We start from the raw sequence: 15983 nt of genomic DNA, 5'->3' as shown, positions 1-15983 counted from the left end.
TAGATAATTAATCTGTTCTACCTTTTCTAAATAAAACCGTCCAAAACGGAATTTCCTTCCTAAGACCAGCTGTTGTGGGGTTATGATGAAACAAAGTTATTCAGAAAAATATTCACAAGAGAAAGAAGATTGTCCAAAAGATTTTCCATCACCAAAGTAAAACCAGTCAACACTGAACTTGCAGCAGTGGTAAAATATCTTTAACTCTACTGGAGTAGCTAATGCTGCATGTGAGAAGTAAGCCAGGTTTAATCATATAACTCAGGTTTAAAGTATAGAGCTTCTTCCTTTCACGGATTGAAGAACTGTTTTTCTAGGATTAAGAGGCATTTAAGGCACTGAGATAGGGAGACTAAATGCTAAAAGAAGAAACATTTCTAGATTAAGGCTATAGTTTTCATTTCTAAGTTACCTTAAAACTTAATGTAGAGTTTTCAGAAACGGGCTTCCTAGGCAATATTATCCAATTCAACTTTTTCCCCTAAAAAATAACTTAGTACAGTCTATTGCTATTAAGATCAATATAGTTAAGCTCACAGTGTCAGCCTTTATTGTAAAAATTATGTTATATGGAAATTCTAAAATAAAATCCCACAAATGGATATCACTTCCATACGGTATCATCCCACATTGCATTTCATGTCCTTAAACCCTGTTGTGAAAGCACTTGTGAAAACCAATAGTAGAAATACTTGCCTTTTGAGGACAATTAAAAGAAAGAGGAAAAAATTATTAAATTGGTGACGGAAGAATACGGAACAGATTCGTAGTATGTTTTGTTTACCTGACTTGGTGTCAGTGTCCTATCATTACGTCATCTAATGGGGAATGTGCCCTATTCACAAAGTGTTGAGATAAGAGTGGGAGGAAGAGAAATATTTGTCTGTTACAGAGGTAACCATTCCCATTTCATCATTCACTGGCAAGCCAGAGTGGGACTCTAATAAGAATTCATTGGGCTAAAGGCATTTGAATCATTCATTCTACTGTGCAGCTGACGCCAGCATTGGGGCTATTTTTAGCTTAGGCAATACTGACGGCACGGTTGGTAAACGAGGAATTATTTGTGGAGGGCACCACAGGCCAAATAAGTGTGCTCCCTGCTTGGGCTTTGAAAAAAACAAGAGTGCTTTGTTTATACGCCTGGTTGTTTTTCTGAGGCATTGCACATTTTAGGTGTTAAATCATGTGCTGAAGTTGATCAGCAGCGCGTTGCAGGGCATAGAGTGCACTCTGCTGGGCACTTAACGCCAATGCAAAAAGCAGGATAGTCCTCCAGGGATATACAAGGGAAAGGCCACAGAGAAAAGTGAGAACATCTCCAGCTGTTGATCCGCTGCTAAAAATCCCATATTTTCAACCTGCTAACTGATCATGTTACTTACGACCCCCTCATTTTTATCCAATGCAATGGGAGACGCCATTACAGTCCACAATGAGCATAAAATTTACCGATTATCAAATCCAAAGACAGCACATTCTACGTGAGTTGCCTATTTCCAGCTTCTGCTGATTTTGCTCAGATTTGGACTTGTCTGTCCTAGGACCACCCTGACTGTGAAAAGTTTCCCACTGGACCTGCAAGCAGAGCTGACAGACCACAGGGACGGCCACCCCGAACCATCTTTGAAGTTGGTTATGGAAAGCCTGGAGACAAGCATTACAGAAAAATCAGAGTACTTTGCTGATACACCATCCAGAAAGCTTTATAGTGAAGCTTCTGGAACACCTGAACGACACCCACTCATTCCAGTCTAAATACACTGACTGGAAACAGGGAAACATTATTTTCATTTCATAGTAGCTAAGAAAGAAGAGGGACCAAGGCAGAGGGAAGGTTATGGAGCTTGTTCGAAATAACATGACGACAATTGAAGGCAGGATCAAATAGGGGAAACAAAAGGGCGTATTGCTTGGGTTCTGGAGATGTATATACAGAACAGATGGGGTTAATTAGAAAGACATACTGACCTCTACACTGTTTGGGTTAACAGGAAAAGCTGAAAAATGCAATAAATTAAAAAACTAAAGCTTACTTGGTGGAAGAGGCTCATCGATAGTTGGGTAGTGATGATGGTCAGGCCTCAGAGAAGGAAGCTGGCTGACTGGCTGAGAATTATGGAGTAAAGGACAATCACCTATGGACAAGATATTCAAGACATTGACAGTCATTCACTGTTTTCACAATGTGGTTTAAAAAATGTGCTACTGTAAAACAAGTGATTATTTTTTAAATAGGTTAGCCTGGTGTACTAGCAGCTCTGGTTATTCCTATTTTCAGGCGCTATGTTAACAACAACTCATATGCCAAAGAATTATTAAAATAATGCAGTCAAGGCTCTGAGCTCAGGTTTGAGTCAATGCTAAACTATTATGGGCCAGATTCTGGACTCATAGACACACAAGTGTAAGCGAGAGAAGAATCAGGCTTGATCTCTGAGAAATACTGTGCATGTACAACCAAACTCAAGCTTCTGCAGAAATTGGCAGGAACACGCAAAATCCTGGTTCCAACTTTTAATTCGTCCCATCAGTGGAATATGAGGCTAAAAGCTGCCCTGGATCTTTCTCTGCTTTTCCAAAAGATCAATGGCTGTATAAGTCAACCAGAGTGGCAGGATTTTGCAGTCTCTGCAAAGCAGCAGATCATCCCCTTCTATAGGTCTTTTTCAAAATTCAAAGAGTCCATCTTGGGTGGGAGGAGGGAGAATGAGAGAAGGACCAGAAACAGGTAGGAGACAGGTGGTAGAAGAGGACAAAAGATAGTGAGATATAGTCAGGACCTGAGATAAAGAAGGAAGACCTGAGATACAGAAGAGGGAAAGAAGAAGAGAGACACAGAGTAGACAGTGCAGAGGAAGTTTTTAAACACTAGCATTGTATATATGTCTATGTATCCAAATATGAAATAAATGAAACCTAAGCAAATGTCCAAACTCATGTTCTGTTAAAAGAAATAAGTAACTTGAGATCCAGTCAATCCTTATAGAATCCTTTAGGAAACTAAGAAGTTACAACAGAGATGAAAAAGCATTCCTTATCTTAGACTTTACTGTGAAAATAAGGAACCTGCACATTAAAACTTCATGGGTTCGGTTCCAGAATTAAGATTTCTTCTTGGTCTGTCCTTAAAACCTTAGAAACCAGGACTGTTTATCCTACCAACAGACACATTTCCATATTGTGTGGTAACAGCTCTTCACTATAACCTCCAGCTCCAGGTGGGCCTGTTAATACAGATACAACCTGAATTCCATAAATATAACATCTCATGCATCGGCAAGATGCAGTTTAGAGGAAAAAAAATATATTTAGCGTTTTCAACATCACCAGAAAATTACACAAAGATACTTCAAAATTAAAAATCATACCATTCAGCTAAGCCAGACGCGCTGTGTGCTGGCCTGGCTTAGCTGTCCTTAATGTCAGAATCTTAACAGCCTAAGAATGAACATTTTATATAAAGAGAAACAACCAACAGCTAGAAGGCAGAAGCCAATTTTGTAGAAAACTGTAAAAAAATCTCACACCATCCAGAAGTGAGAAAAATCACTTAGATCTTAGATGAAAACACTCCCTCTTCTAGGTGCTCTGATGATACCGTATGGCCTGTTAAACATCTTCATTAAACCACTTGTGTACAGGCGTATCTCACAGTTGCATCTGCCGCATGTTTTGAACAGACAGCAGAGTTATGTAAGTTATTGCTCAGTGCTAAAAGTCCACCTCATAGCCCTTCAAAACTGTGCTGTTACTACAGGTGTTGCAGCACCAACTCCCAGATCATCCATCTTTTTTTCTTTACTTACCTCACCATAATTGACATTCCCCTAGTCAAGATAGTTATGCCAAGCCAGCAGAAGCATGGTAGTGTAAGTCACCTGGAGTGGACGGAGGTGACCACATCTACTGTATTTGTAACAGCTGCCAAGTCACGATGCAACGTGCACATTTACTGAAGCACCCTGGTGATATCAGAGTGCAAAGAGCTGGGCTGCCCTTCAGACATACACCCTCTCAGCTAATCAAAGCCAAACCAACATGAACACGGCAGTGCCCTTTGAAGCTCAAGGGGCACGGTCTTGGAGCTGTACTGAATCCATATACAGAAGACACTGTTTCCCCTCACAGCCCCTCTCAGAACTGCACACAGTGCAAAATAACCATCAAATCTGTAAGCATGGTCTCACACACACATATGCTCGTGCCTCCTTAGGTGTATACTTGCACATAAATACTGATCCCATGCAAAGACCTTCGCCTGCAAGGGAGGAAATTGTGGGTTTCTATACCTTTGTGTACTTCTGATAATTTAATTCCTTGGGCTAGATTCTGCTCTGCAGACCAAATAATTGCCAAGGCTCAGCTGTCCAGAAAGTCTTTACACAGTCCAGCGTGTAAAGCCACCCTTACACCTTTCTTTCTGCTGTGACAGAGTTTGCGGCAGTGAGAAGGTGAGGGTAAATATGGGTAAATAAATTTTGAATAGAGAAGGTAAAGGTAGAAGGATGCTTTGATTGGGGTTTCCCAGTGATCCTCAAATATTTTATCCTTTCGGTGCCATTTTAGTTTGGTGTCACTTACAGTGGGAGACAAATGACTCAGGATTTGGAAATACAAAGACTACCTCTTGCATTTGGGAATGCAAAGACTACATCTTGACCTCTCTGTATACTCCTTAGCTGCTGCTGAGGCCTTTACTTCTTCAGCTGGAGAAAAATTATACATCATATAGATGAGTGATCAAACCCACACTTCACGTAACTCCATATGACATAAAATGAGTTACCAAAGGGAGGAATTTAATTTAACAGTTTGGAGGGATTGGGAAAAACAGTACCTAAATGACGAAGACAAAAAATTACTTTCTTAAGTATGTTTTTCTCTAGAGAAGGATAAGGAGATGAGAATTTTGTTCAATATGGTTCAATTTTCAAAGAATCTAAGAAAAAAAAAATCTCTGTTGAGTTGCCCTATGGTCCGTGAAATCTGAGGTAGATTTGTTTGATATTCAAGGAACTGGAACAAATAGGGCTAGAAAACTGGGTTCAAGAAACAAATATTTGCATTTCTCCATGCTTATGACTGTGCATGGCTACCAATCATATACAGACGCTGGCCCCGATCTTTAGCTGGTGTAAATCAGCATATCTGTCCCTTGACAAGGACAAGCTGGTCCTCTCGCTGACTATCAGAGACATGGCAGCACATCAGATACGTGAAATGGAACAATCCCGAGAAATAAGGAATGAGTTGGTGGATATGAGAACGCTGATCTGCCACATAACTACAGTAGCTAATCTTGATTTTCTAATGATGCATGTATATCTACAGGAATCCATATATACAGATCCCCATCTGATTTATTTGGTTTTGCTGGGATTTTTAAGGACAGGCTCAATTATCCAACCCTCCCTGATATCTGGCCCAGCTCACAGCCCCCGGATTTGTGTGAAATAAACCGTGAGCTATCTGAAACCTCGATTATCTGATGCCTTCTGTGACATCCAGATAATCAGGGTTGCTTAGCGCATTGATTCTCAGGATCTAACCTTCTCTTCTGCTGCTTGGACCTGCTACTGGGGTGTCTAGACTCTCTGTGGCTCTTTCTGGATTCCCACCATGAGCTACTAGTTCATCTGGCCACTGGGAGGAGCCATCCACTTGCTCCCTGTCCAGCTCAGGGCTCTGTACTGAATCTGGCACTGACTCAAAAGCACTGTTCTCCTCCTCCTCATCATCCTGTGAGGAAAACACCGTGCTCTCAGAAATCTTTGCACTGTCGACGGAGGAGAAGCGGGTATGGCTGGAGAAGCGATTGTTACTGTCGTAACAGGAGGTGCTGTAGCAAGAAGTGCTGTAGCAGGAGGTACTGTAGCAGGAAGTGCTGTAGCAAGATGGGCTGTAGCAAGACGTGTCACACGCCTCACATTCGTTGTCACCATTGGGCCTAGAGCTTGACTCGCTCTCACTTCCTGTCCTGGAGTGTTCCCCATCCAACAGCCCTTCATTTAAGTCAGAGAGTTGCTCATCCAAGGTCCCAGGAGGCACCGTGCTCTGGCTGAAGTTCTCTTCAGCCTCGTTTTCCAGAGGAGGCTCTGCTGCCACCGTCTCACTCTCACTGACCACCTCCTTCTCCAATGCCTCCTTGACGGTAGACTCCTCGTCGTTCTCCCCACCGTTGCAACCATCTTGCTCTTCTTCCCCATCGCTGCTCATCTGTGCTGAGGGCAGGCTGTGGAGCAGGTTGTGGATCCGTATGTAGTGCGTGCGTGGGGTCTCTGGCTCACCGCAAGCTGAAGCTATGACTGTCTCAAGTTCAGACACAGGCAGAGAGCATGGCCTGTTTTTCCTCTTTGCTGTTGTCCTCAGTTGTAGCCTGTTGTCTTCCTCCTCCTGGGCTGAAGCCCCTTCTTCTTCCTGACTCTTCTCCGTGTCCTTGCCAGCATGTACATCTGCACTCACCTCATTAATAACTACTCCACCATCTCCCTGAGTACCAGAATTGACTTTGTTATTTTCCCTAACTTCAGTCTCAGGAGGAGACATGCAAGCCAGCAGAGCCAGCTGCTCCGTGAGGTCCGTAGCACTTGTAGAAGGCAGCACTTCTCCTGGGATGGATTCCAAGGGCTCAGGAACTGGCAGCGCATCGACCTCCCCATCTCCTGCTAGCTCTTCATTTAAGCTGTTCTGGTTGACTTCCCCAGGTGGTTTGACAGCCCCTGGGCTATCGACACTGTTCACACCGTATCCATTTAGATGTTCTGGAGCTGTACTTTCTGAGGTCACTGTGTTGATGCATGGAGGCTCACCGAGGCTTTCCTCTGTGGGGTTGTTCACAGGGCTTTCCTGGAGGTCAGCTGGCTCAGGATCTGCACTAATGGAGACCTCTTCATCATCTGTACGAGACAGAAAAATAAATTACTTACTCTGCTAAAAAGAAGTGTTGATTGAACCAGAAGCTTGGCCATGGGGACACAGGCATCCACAGCAATCTGAGAAAATTAAAAGCATAAATTACAGTGTGAAGTTAGTGGGCAACTGAGCAACTATCAAGAAATGCTGATTTTTTTTTTTTTTCTAGGCAGTCTTTTTAGAGTGGATTTAACAATCATAGGGCTTACTCATGGTGGTAATCTGCATGTAGCACCCTGCCTCCTTGCAACATAACCTGAAGGTAACACATTCTTTGAGCCAACTGGCATTAGAGGGAATATCATGGGCATGACAAGGCAGCCTTCTCTGAAGTTTTAATGACATTTTTCTTGTCATGCTGAAGCTAACAGGATTCCACAACAGAGAACTTAAAAAACTGATTTTCAGACCCCTGAAAAGTGGAAACCTTCCCCAAAATATCCTTTGATGTGATCCTCATCTGTACCACCTCCTCCCAGATGCCAGACAACTTGGGCTCTTTCGTACCGTTCAAAAAGTCAAAAGACAGAAGTCAGGGTTTTCCAGCAAGGGGCAGATCATGATTTCCAACCAGTAATGCAGCTCCTGTTGGCTTGACAAAGTGTACCTGAAAGGGCACTACCATAGAGAGGCAAAAAGTCCCCAAGCAAGGCTGTTGAGACTTCGACACGAAAACCAAGGTTCAAACTTAAACCATCATGATGGTGACTTTCTAGTAACTACAAGAGAATGTGAACCAAAACCAAACCAAAAGGGAGGGATGGAGGGGAACATTGAATTATTTTTTGTTTTACTTTTTTCATTACAAATAATCAAAATGAGAAAGTTTCTAATCATCTCTACTATTACATTCTCCATTTTTACTTATGAAGTGCTCAAATGCAGATGACTCTACAGATTACAGCCCATCTAGCACTTCACCAGGATAAGTGATAGAGAAGCAGATGAGATTTTAGTTTTCTACCCTCTTCTCTCCCAGTGACACGGCAGAATATTTGAAGCAGCCAAGAACAGGGGTATAAGAGACACCAATAGCTCTAAGCTAAGGGGAAACAGGGAGAAGTTGTGACTCACGATGCATCCTGTGATGGGGGACTTTATGCACTTTCCTTTGCTCATGACTGTACCCAAAGTCCCAAAGCAGCCAGGAATGAATTCAGATTTCTGGGGAGAAATAATGCAAAGCAAAAATAAAATCTAGATAAATGATGGGTTTAGACTGACAATTACCTGGATGGATAGAAGAAGTTATCTCAAATCGGAACTGCAGCTGGCCACTGACATGATCTGTAGGAAGCCTGCGACCCAGAGTGTAGCTTACAACCCTGTCCCTGAAAGAAAACAAATATTGTCACAATAGACTATAATCTACCCAATGTCTACTGTGCATAGATAAAGCTGCTGTGTCCCACAAGAAATATGTAACGTGTTTCAAAGGCTATTTAACCCAGCCATGAGGGCATGTTGACTTGCATACGAGAGAACGAATGGCAGAAAAGGAGAGGACAATGTCTTCAATTACAATGGAACAGCTGTGTCAGTGAACAAGACAGGCTTCTGGGATACACAAGCATGTATGTATATATAGAGAGAGAACGGTGGCAATGGAACTTCTGCAGTATGGGTATGAAAATATTGACATGGGAAGCAAACAACTCCCACTTCAGCTATTGTAACAAGACTTCACTTGCTTGCTGATCTGACCATATCTATCCTTCTGTAGAATCTTGCATTCCTGTATTTCCTTCCCTTCACCACCTGCATACAATTCAGCTTTCCTGTCCTTTCTTTCAAAATCCTGTACAGGCCAGTCCCCGCTTACCACCTCCTCTTTGCAAACTGGCTGAATGACTACTCTTCATCTCTTTCACCCCTCTTACCTCTATGAAGCTGAAATATCAGGAGAACACCTTCCTGACAAGGTTGATCAATGACTCCATTCTGTCCTTGTGCAGGTCCCTCCCTTTGCCATACTTCATCCACCCCTCAGAACAGAATGAAACTATAGAAGAGATTAACTTCCCAGCTGCCCAAAATGAGGCTGAATCAATGTTTGCAAAGCATTTTTGAGTGTAAAGGGTTTGCTAAATAGTAATATTTATACATATTTTGAAGAAACATAGTTCACTTCTAGTTGGGCACAATATATTTGCTAGGATAGTTTCACATGCATCAGAAACTCACATAAATGAGACAATCTCAAGATTCGTGTATGATCTTTCTGAACTTCTGTGTATCCTTCTCACTGAGTTTGCCTGAGACTTAAAAGCCACTGTGGCATTACAACTAAGCCAGATCTAGGTGCAGGTTGGAGGCACTGCTCTTGGCAAACTATATCCTTAAATAGACAGTGTTTACAATAAGAAAGTAAAATAGGAAGATATAATCAGAAGATGATGAGAAATCTTCTCATACAGAGGGAAGCCGGTGATATCAGTTATAGGGCTCTACCTTCCCCAAGCTGGTCTTTTCCATCTGGTTTCTAAAAAGCTACTCGGTCTTCCCCACTTGAGAAACAGGGAGGTAGCTTAGTCCCTTCTGGTAGACTCAGCTGTCAATATCACAGCCAGTTTCTGAACCAGCTGTTCAAAAATGCTTCCAACAAGCTCAGCTTCCTGCTGTTCTGCTGAACTGAGATCTGATTTTCAAGAATGCCTTCTTGGGAATGGCATTGTCTATGCTCTCCTCAGCAGATGACTCTTTCTTTCCTTGCTCCTCAAGGTCTGAACCTTGTAGTTTAGGGCTATTTTTTGGTTTTGTCTGCATACTATCCATCTTCTTAAAATCGGTTTGTTACTTCGGAAGCACAAACCTTCCCAGGACTTTCATGCAAAGGGGAAGCAGAGCAGGTTTGGTGAAATCAAGTGAACTGGTTATTCCTTGGCAGCAGGGTAGGGTCAGAAAGATTTAGTTACAATATGCCACAAGTAGTTTTTATAATATTTCCACTGTCCAGAAATTAAAAGGAGGAGGAACAGATCTGGCACGATTTTAGCCCACAGATAATTCTCTGAAACATGTAAACAGCCTGTTGATAACATTAAAATAATATTCAAATTGAAAATATTGCACTCTCCAGATTTGCAGCCATGATACACGCAGAACAATTTTCTTTCCTAAATGCCAGCTCTCATTTTTCAAAATGCAATGGATAGGGTTACAGAGGGAATTCTTTTGGGCCCATAGTCCTATAAATTCTAATTGCGATCAACATAATTCATCAGACAACTGTCAGTTTAATAACTCCCCCTCAACATCATTATATCAACTATAATGATATATCACCAGGGACTTCAAAACAGCAACACACTTGTTAAACAATGGAAGGTAGCATAAGCAGCAAATTTACCCTATGGCATGTCTTTCTAAGAGGCGCTGAACTGGCATAGAGAGTTTTCCCAGGAAACGCTTGATGATCGGTCTGCTCTTCGCAAATTTGTCTTTAACTTCTATTTCCAGGACATCCGTGGGCAGGGAGACAAAGCTGAATTGCTGCAATAAAGGAAGAGCACAGAACATGAAGTTGGTGGCTGGGCCACAACACCACACAGCTGCTAGCAGCTTATCGACCTCTGTAAGTCTCTGGATTTTTCACGGGACAGAAACAGTCCTTGGACCTCAAGGCATAGGCCTGCAAAATAAAAAGAGCTTGGCCTCACAGCAGGCAGGTGAAAGCACCCTACAGGTATTGAGTCATGCTGCAGAATCAGGCTTAGGGAATGCAGAAATTTTGTTTATCCATGTCATGGTACTATCCAACAAGGCTTGCTGACTGTAAGGACAACAGACCTGCAGAAACGTAATGAACTCTGCCCTGGAAATGATTATTGATCTAAATGCAACTGCGCATATTATATTTTTTCCTAAAGTTCTAAAAACTTTAAATAGCTGCAAATAAGTACAACTGAGCTGGCAGCCTGGACAGATGTTTAGCCAGCGCTTCCCTCCAAGTGAAATTAGTCCTCTGGCTGTCTGTGGTGCTTCAGTTGTAAGGCACACCTCCGCTATTGAGAAGTGAGCATCTAAGGAGGTGAAGAATACAAGATCAGACTTTTCAGATATGTCTTGAAATCTCTCCCTCTCTTGCTCATCCCTGCTCTACCGTAAAAAGGAAAAAGTCTGAACAGACTGTTCATTTGAATCAATCTCCTCACCTGGTCCCACCATGATCCCACAGAGATCTAAACCAGAAGGCAAACCACGACACTGGCTACCGGAACAAATGATACTGGTGAAGACATGCATGGCACCATCCAAAACTGTTGTTGTCACCAAGTGCTTTGAAACATGTCACCACCACCTCAGCTAATCTGGCTTTAAGAACATCCATTTTTATTTGTGAGCAATGTTTCAATAAGCTTTTAGAGACTGTGTGCATGCAAACCTAAGGTAGGAACAAGAAGGGTGAAATTTTAGGTTGCAGGAGCAAGGAAGTTCACATGTACAGCTTCCAAGCATGGGAGCATTAGGGTACCTGGAGATGTCCAGATATCCCCATAAGGAAAGCAAAGCTCTATTTAGGAATAATAGTGAAAAGGAGATCTGTTAGATAACTCTGCCTTGCTTGCTCCTAGATTGGCTAAATTCTGTTCAGTCTGGGAGCTGGTGACACAGGTCACTGAATCCTTTTTCCAAACAGACCTGCTACTATTAAAATATCATCAATCAAAAAAAGCACATCTCTGCTGTGGTGCGCCAGAGTAGAAAAACTGTTAAGACTGCTGTTCACCTAACTGAAAGGTCAGTATTGAACGGGAAGACAACTTCTGTAGTAAGTGAATATTGAGATGGATAAAAGGATTTTCTAGCTTTCCTGCTGCCAAAAGCAATCCTCACAACAGCATCATGCTCTGGGTTATCAGGCCCGGAGTTAAGCCCTAAATTGCTTGCTCTATTGAATCATGATCTAATTTTCAGAAATGCTTAATTCAAACCGCTTCAAGTGAAATGAATGCGAGTGGGATACTCTGTTAATTAGGCCCTGCGAAAATGCAAATAACCAGAGAAATACAATTCAAATAACAGGTTAAGCATTATTGTCTTCTCATTTTCTTCTACATCTCTGCAACGGGTTATCAAAGAGGTTAAACCTAACAAAGGGGAGAACATTAATTCCACGTGCATATTGAAAGTTTCCTTATAAAATGAAATTGTATTACCATTATTGTTTTACCTGCTAAAAACCTTGGGTAACTGCCACTTCATGACACTTACAAGGAAAGCAGAAGAATGGAATTAACTTTTAACCAAATGAGGTTATTGTAATGTACAGCAGCTTGCCATTTAAGGAATTCTCCACTATTATGATGTTGACACCTATATTATAAAAAAAGTCTCCGTGGGGTAGACCATGCACACACACAGCTAAAAGACTGAACTGTTCATAAGTGGAAAGTAAAACATAGGTTTAATGGTCTGCACCTTCCTATATTGTTAACATTTTGTCTTGTTGTACAACTCTCAAGAAAATCAGAATCTGCACAGACATTTGTTTCCATTTCAGATGGAACGCCGTCTGACAGTTCCTTTCTTGCACAAGAAACACATTGACGTTTTCCAGAGCAACTATTAGCACCTGAGCAGCTGGTATGGATGCATGGACCAAGGTGTGTTGGAATCAACCAACGGAACTGTCCTTTTTTCCTTGACCAGCAGTGCCTTTCAGATGCACAGAGATAATGATGTAAAATCAAATTGTGTTCCAATTCCATCACCTCTCAAACACATTGCAGTTAGGGATATATAAGACTGCCCTGTGACCAGCCCCCTGTCTATGGTCACAGTTGGCCAGTGCTTCTGCTAGGAGAATGTTCTGACACCTAAAAACATCAGCATCTTGGAAAAACAATTAAGCCTATAAGACCAGAAGTGTCTTGTGGCAGAGCTCAAAGGTTTTACCTGTTGGAAACAACTGCAGTTTAAGATCAAAAGTGAACTCAGTGAAATAGGTTTGCAGACAGCTTGTAAAATAGTGATAATTTTACATCATTCAGTTTTCCATTATCTATGCACTTGCTCCTGCTGTTGCTCTCATCTAGTTTAATCCTTAATGGAAAAGATTTTCATAAGGCAATCTCTGACTGTGGATGCCTCAGGCTCAGGCCATCCACGCTGAAAAGCCCAAAGGAATCCTTGTTTGCAGAACACACTGGCCTCTGGCCCCTTGAAAAATGGATCCCAGCAAAACACCTAGGTTTGAGGACTCAAAAATTTATAAACTCAATTTCAAAAGTCGTCAATCACTTTTGAAAACATGCAGGTTCATGTGATTTTTGAAGATGAGACTGTCTTCTTTGGATACGGAAGCAAATCGCCATCAAACCCTAATTTATCTCTCTTTGTTCATCTTCTTTTCTGACAAGTGCTGGCCCCTGTACCTTAGCCACAAAACAATGGCTGCATTTATACTGTTCAAGCCTCGGCCTTTACTATCCTATCTGTCTGGAAGAGAAAGGATACTGCGTTTCATGGTCTTCTCCAATTTAACTAACATAATACATTAGTATTATATTACTGCTGTAATAAACGACACCCTTTCCTTGCCTAATATTTGCTAATGGTTACAGAGAAATGGCCACTTTGTGAAGATGACATTGTGAGCTTCATCTCTCAGTTGAAAAAAAAAGAAGACACCAATTATAAATTCTGCAGTACCCTTGGGTTCACACTCAGTGATATGATTAATAATTCATCCCAAGGAGGGGTGAGCAAAGGAGGTATAAGATCACAATAGAAATAAAAAACAACTTCTTCTTCAGGATAAGGAAAGCTTGATGTGGCTTCTTATATGTGCCCACAAACTACACCACTGATAACCAGAAGTGCTGCATTTTAAGAATAAGTCTGTTGCTATTTTTGATGCCACTATCACAATTTTTATTGTTAAGTCTTCCATTATTTGGAACTTTTCTTGTTATCACAACTCTTAGTATTACAGAATTGACTCAGAAATTAAGCTTTCACATTAAAAAGAAATATAATGTCACAGTTGCAGAAAAACAAGAATATAAAGGCTTTAGTACAATGTGCCCAAATATATTATTTTAAAAAGACTTCCGATTTTTCTGACAGTCACTCCTTGAAGCCAGAGTCTTGTATATTTTGTAGCTGGCATCGTCTACCATGCATTTCCTTTCACAATCTAACACAGCAATCTTTAAGATGTCATTGGGGTCACAGCTTATTTTGTGGGCTTGTTCATTGGTTGGGTTTTTTTCCACAAAAATTTAAGTTCCTTGCATGACTACCATTAGTGCAAACTCTGAAGGCCTGGTCAAGAACTTCATGGAACCTGCTGGAATCCAAAGATACTAAACTAAAGTTTACACTGAGACTAACTGTAGCAGAGTGTCCTGAAGTTTACATAAAAGGGCTTTTTTCACAGTCAAAGAACAAAGTGAAAATGTAATTTCTGGCAGTTTTTAAGTTCTGATGTCCTTACTTAACTTTTTCAAAAGGTTTAGCCTCTCCAGCTGTCCAAAGGTCCACCAAACTTGACAATGGCTGCATGGATATCGTTTGTGACTTTGTCTGAGGATTTCTTTGTACATGAATATAAAACTTCAAAGGAAGTAATTGATTTCAGCACAGGTGCAAACTCATCTACCAAACCAGCTATAGCTTCAAGCCTAAAGCCTCACCCAAGGAAAAGAGTTTGTCTAATAACTGATTATGTATTTATTTGGATAACAGCAGAAAACAGGACACATGGGAAGACAACCCACAAAAATTGTAAGTGATGGCTAGAACTTCATATTTTTACTTGATCCTTAACCAAAATTCAAGTAAAATGCATTCTACAAAACACGAGGGAAAAAACTCTTACAAGGTATCACTGGACTCGAAATTTATAGTTTATCTACAGCAGTCAGGGAACGAATGGGTAATAAACAAAAAGCTAAATCTCTGTTCTCTGATTAGCCCAAACCAGTAATTGCCTGCAATGTTGCATTAGTCACAGTGCATTACCCTGCACGTCACATCAACTGTTGCTTGGTACAAAATGACTCTTAGAACTTGAGATGATCCATGACACAGCACGCTGCACAAAGGAGATGGCAGATTGCCTCTACAAAACTGCCAAGAAATTACCATTATGAACAACCTGTTCCTCACAGGGTTCCTGGCCCTAGAAACAGTCTTAGAGCCCATCTTGTCCATGTAGTTCATCAGTGTATCAGCTGTCCCCTTGTCTGATCCTTACTGCCTAGGGATGAGAGGGCTCCTGTTTACAGGTTAGATGTAGGTGACTGGTGGTCGTGGACACCCTCACAGTGAGGAGCACCACTGGAAGGATGAGGTGGTCAACCAGCTGCCCCTGTGTCTGGTCTGGAAGTATCCCAGAATGGAAAACCTCCAGAGTTAGGGGCTTTGGAAGAAAGTACATGGGAGCTCTGAGTGCTGAGCTCCAGAGTGGGAGAAAACCTTTTTATTTTTCTCTAGAAATGTATTAGGACTGCTATAAGAAATGGTTATGTTAGGTGTATTCCTAAAAGAAAGCTATGTGCAGAAAGCCTGAACACAAGGAATGACTGAAGATCACAGAATGTCAGGGATTGGAAGGGGCCTCGAAAGATCATCCAGTCCAATCCCCCTGCCGGAGCAGGAACACCCAGATGAGGTTACACACGAAGGCGTCCAGGCGGGTTTTGAATGTCTCCAGAGAAGGAGACTCCACAACCTCCCTGGGCAGCCTGTTCCAGTGCTCCGTCGCACTCACCGTGAAGAAGTTTCTTCTCAAATTTAAATGGAACCTCCTGTGTTCCAGTTTATACCCTGCGATACTGGGGAAAAAAGCACGTGTCATGAGCAGTGGTAAGGAGGCCTTGTGGTGACCAGTACTTCCTGACCTGTGGAATACATAGGCCATGTCTGCGTCAGGAAGACGTGCGGTACAACAGGAGCAGATCTGGAGAGCAAAGCAGCTGGTGCTGTGCACCTGGTGACCACATCCAGACACGTTGCCAGGGTTTTACCACGAAGTAACTCTGGGCTGGTGCCCTGGATTGAACTCCCATTATCATCTAAAAAGTGTTAGGGTCCCTCCTGAAGCACATCTCTCGGCTTAC

General features: G+C 41.9%; 1 protein-coding gene across 7 annotated transcripts in view; it reads right to left on the bottom strand.

Annotated features, from left to right (window-relative positions):
* The window catches only part of HECW1 (HECT, C2 and WW domain containing E3 ubiquitin protein ligase 1), a 266955-nt gene that overhangs the window by 70402 nt on the left and 180570 nt on the right, over positions 1–15983 (bottom strand). For 6 of the 7 annotated variants that reach the window (XM_065627747.1, XM_065627745.1, XM_065627748.1 and 3 more), the window contains 4 exons: positions 10265–10407; positions 8146–8246; positions 5553–6899; positions 2037–2138 (listed from right to left, as the gene is read on the bottom strand). In XM_065627747.1, the coding sequence (XP_065483819.1) occupies positions 2037–2138; positions 5553–6899; positions 8146–8246; positions 10265–10407 (1693 nt within the window). Of the gene's footprint in view, positions 1–2036; positions 2139–5552; positions 6900–7989; positions 8037–8145; positions 8247–10264; positions 10408–15983 lie in introns of those variants that run through there. The other variant, XM_065627752.1, reaches the window with a different exon arrangement.

Source organism: Caloenas nicobarica, chromosome 2 (genome assembly GCF_036013445.1).
Source record: "Caloenas nicobarica isolate bCalNic1 chromosome 2, bCalNic1.hap1, whole genome shotgun sequence".
Taxonomy (NCBI): domain Eukaryota; kingdom Metazoa; phylum Chordata; class Aves; order Columbiformes; family Columbidae; genus Caloenas; species Caloenas nicobarica.
This window is presented reverse-complemented; position numbering and strand designations above follow the sequence as displayed.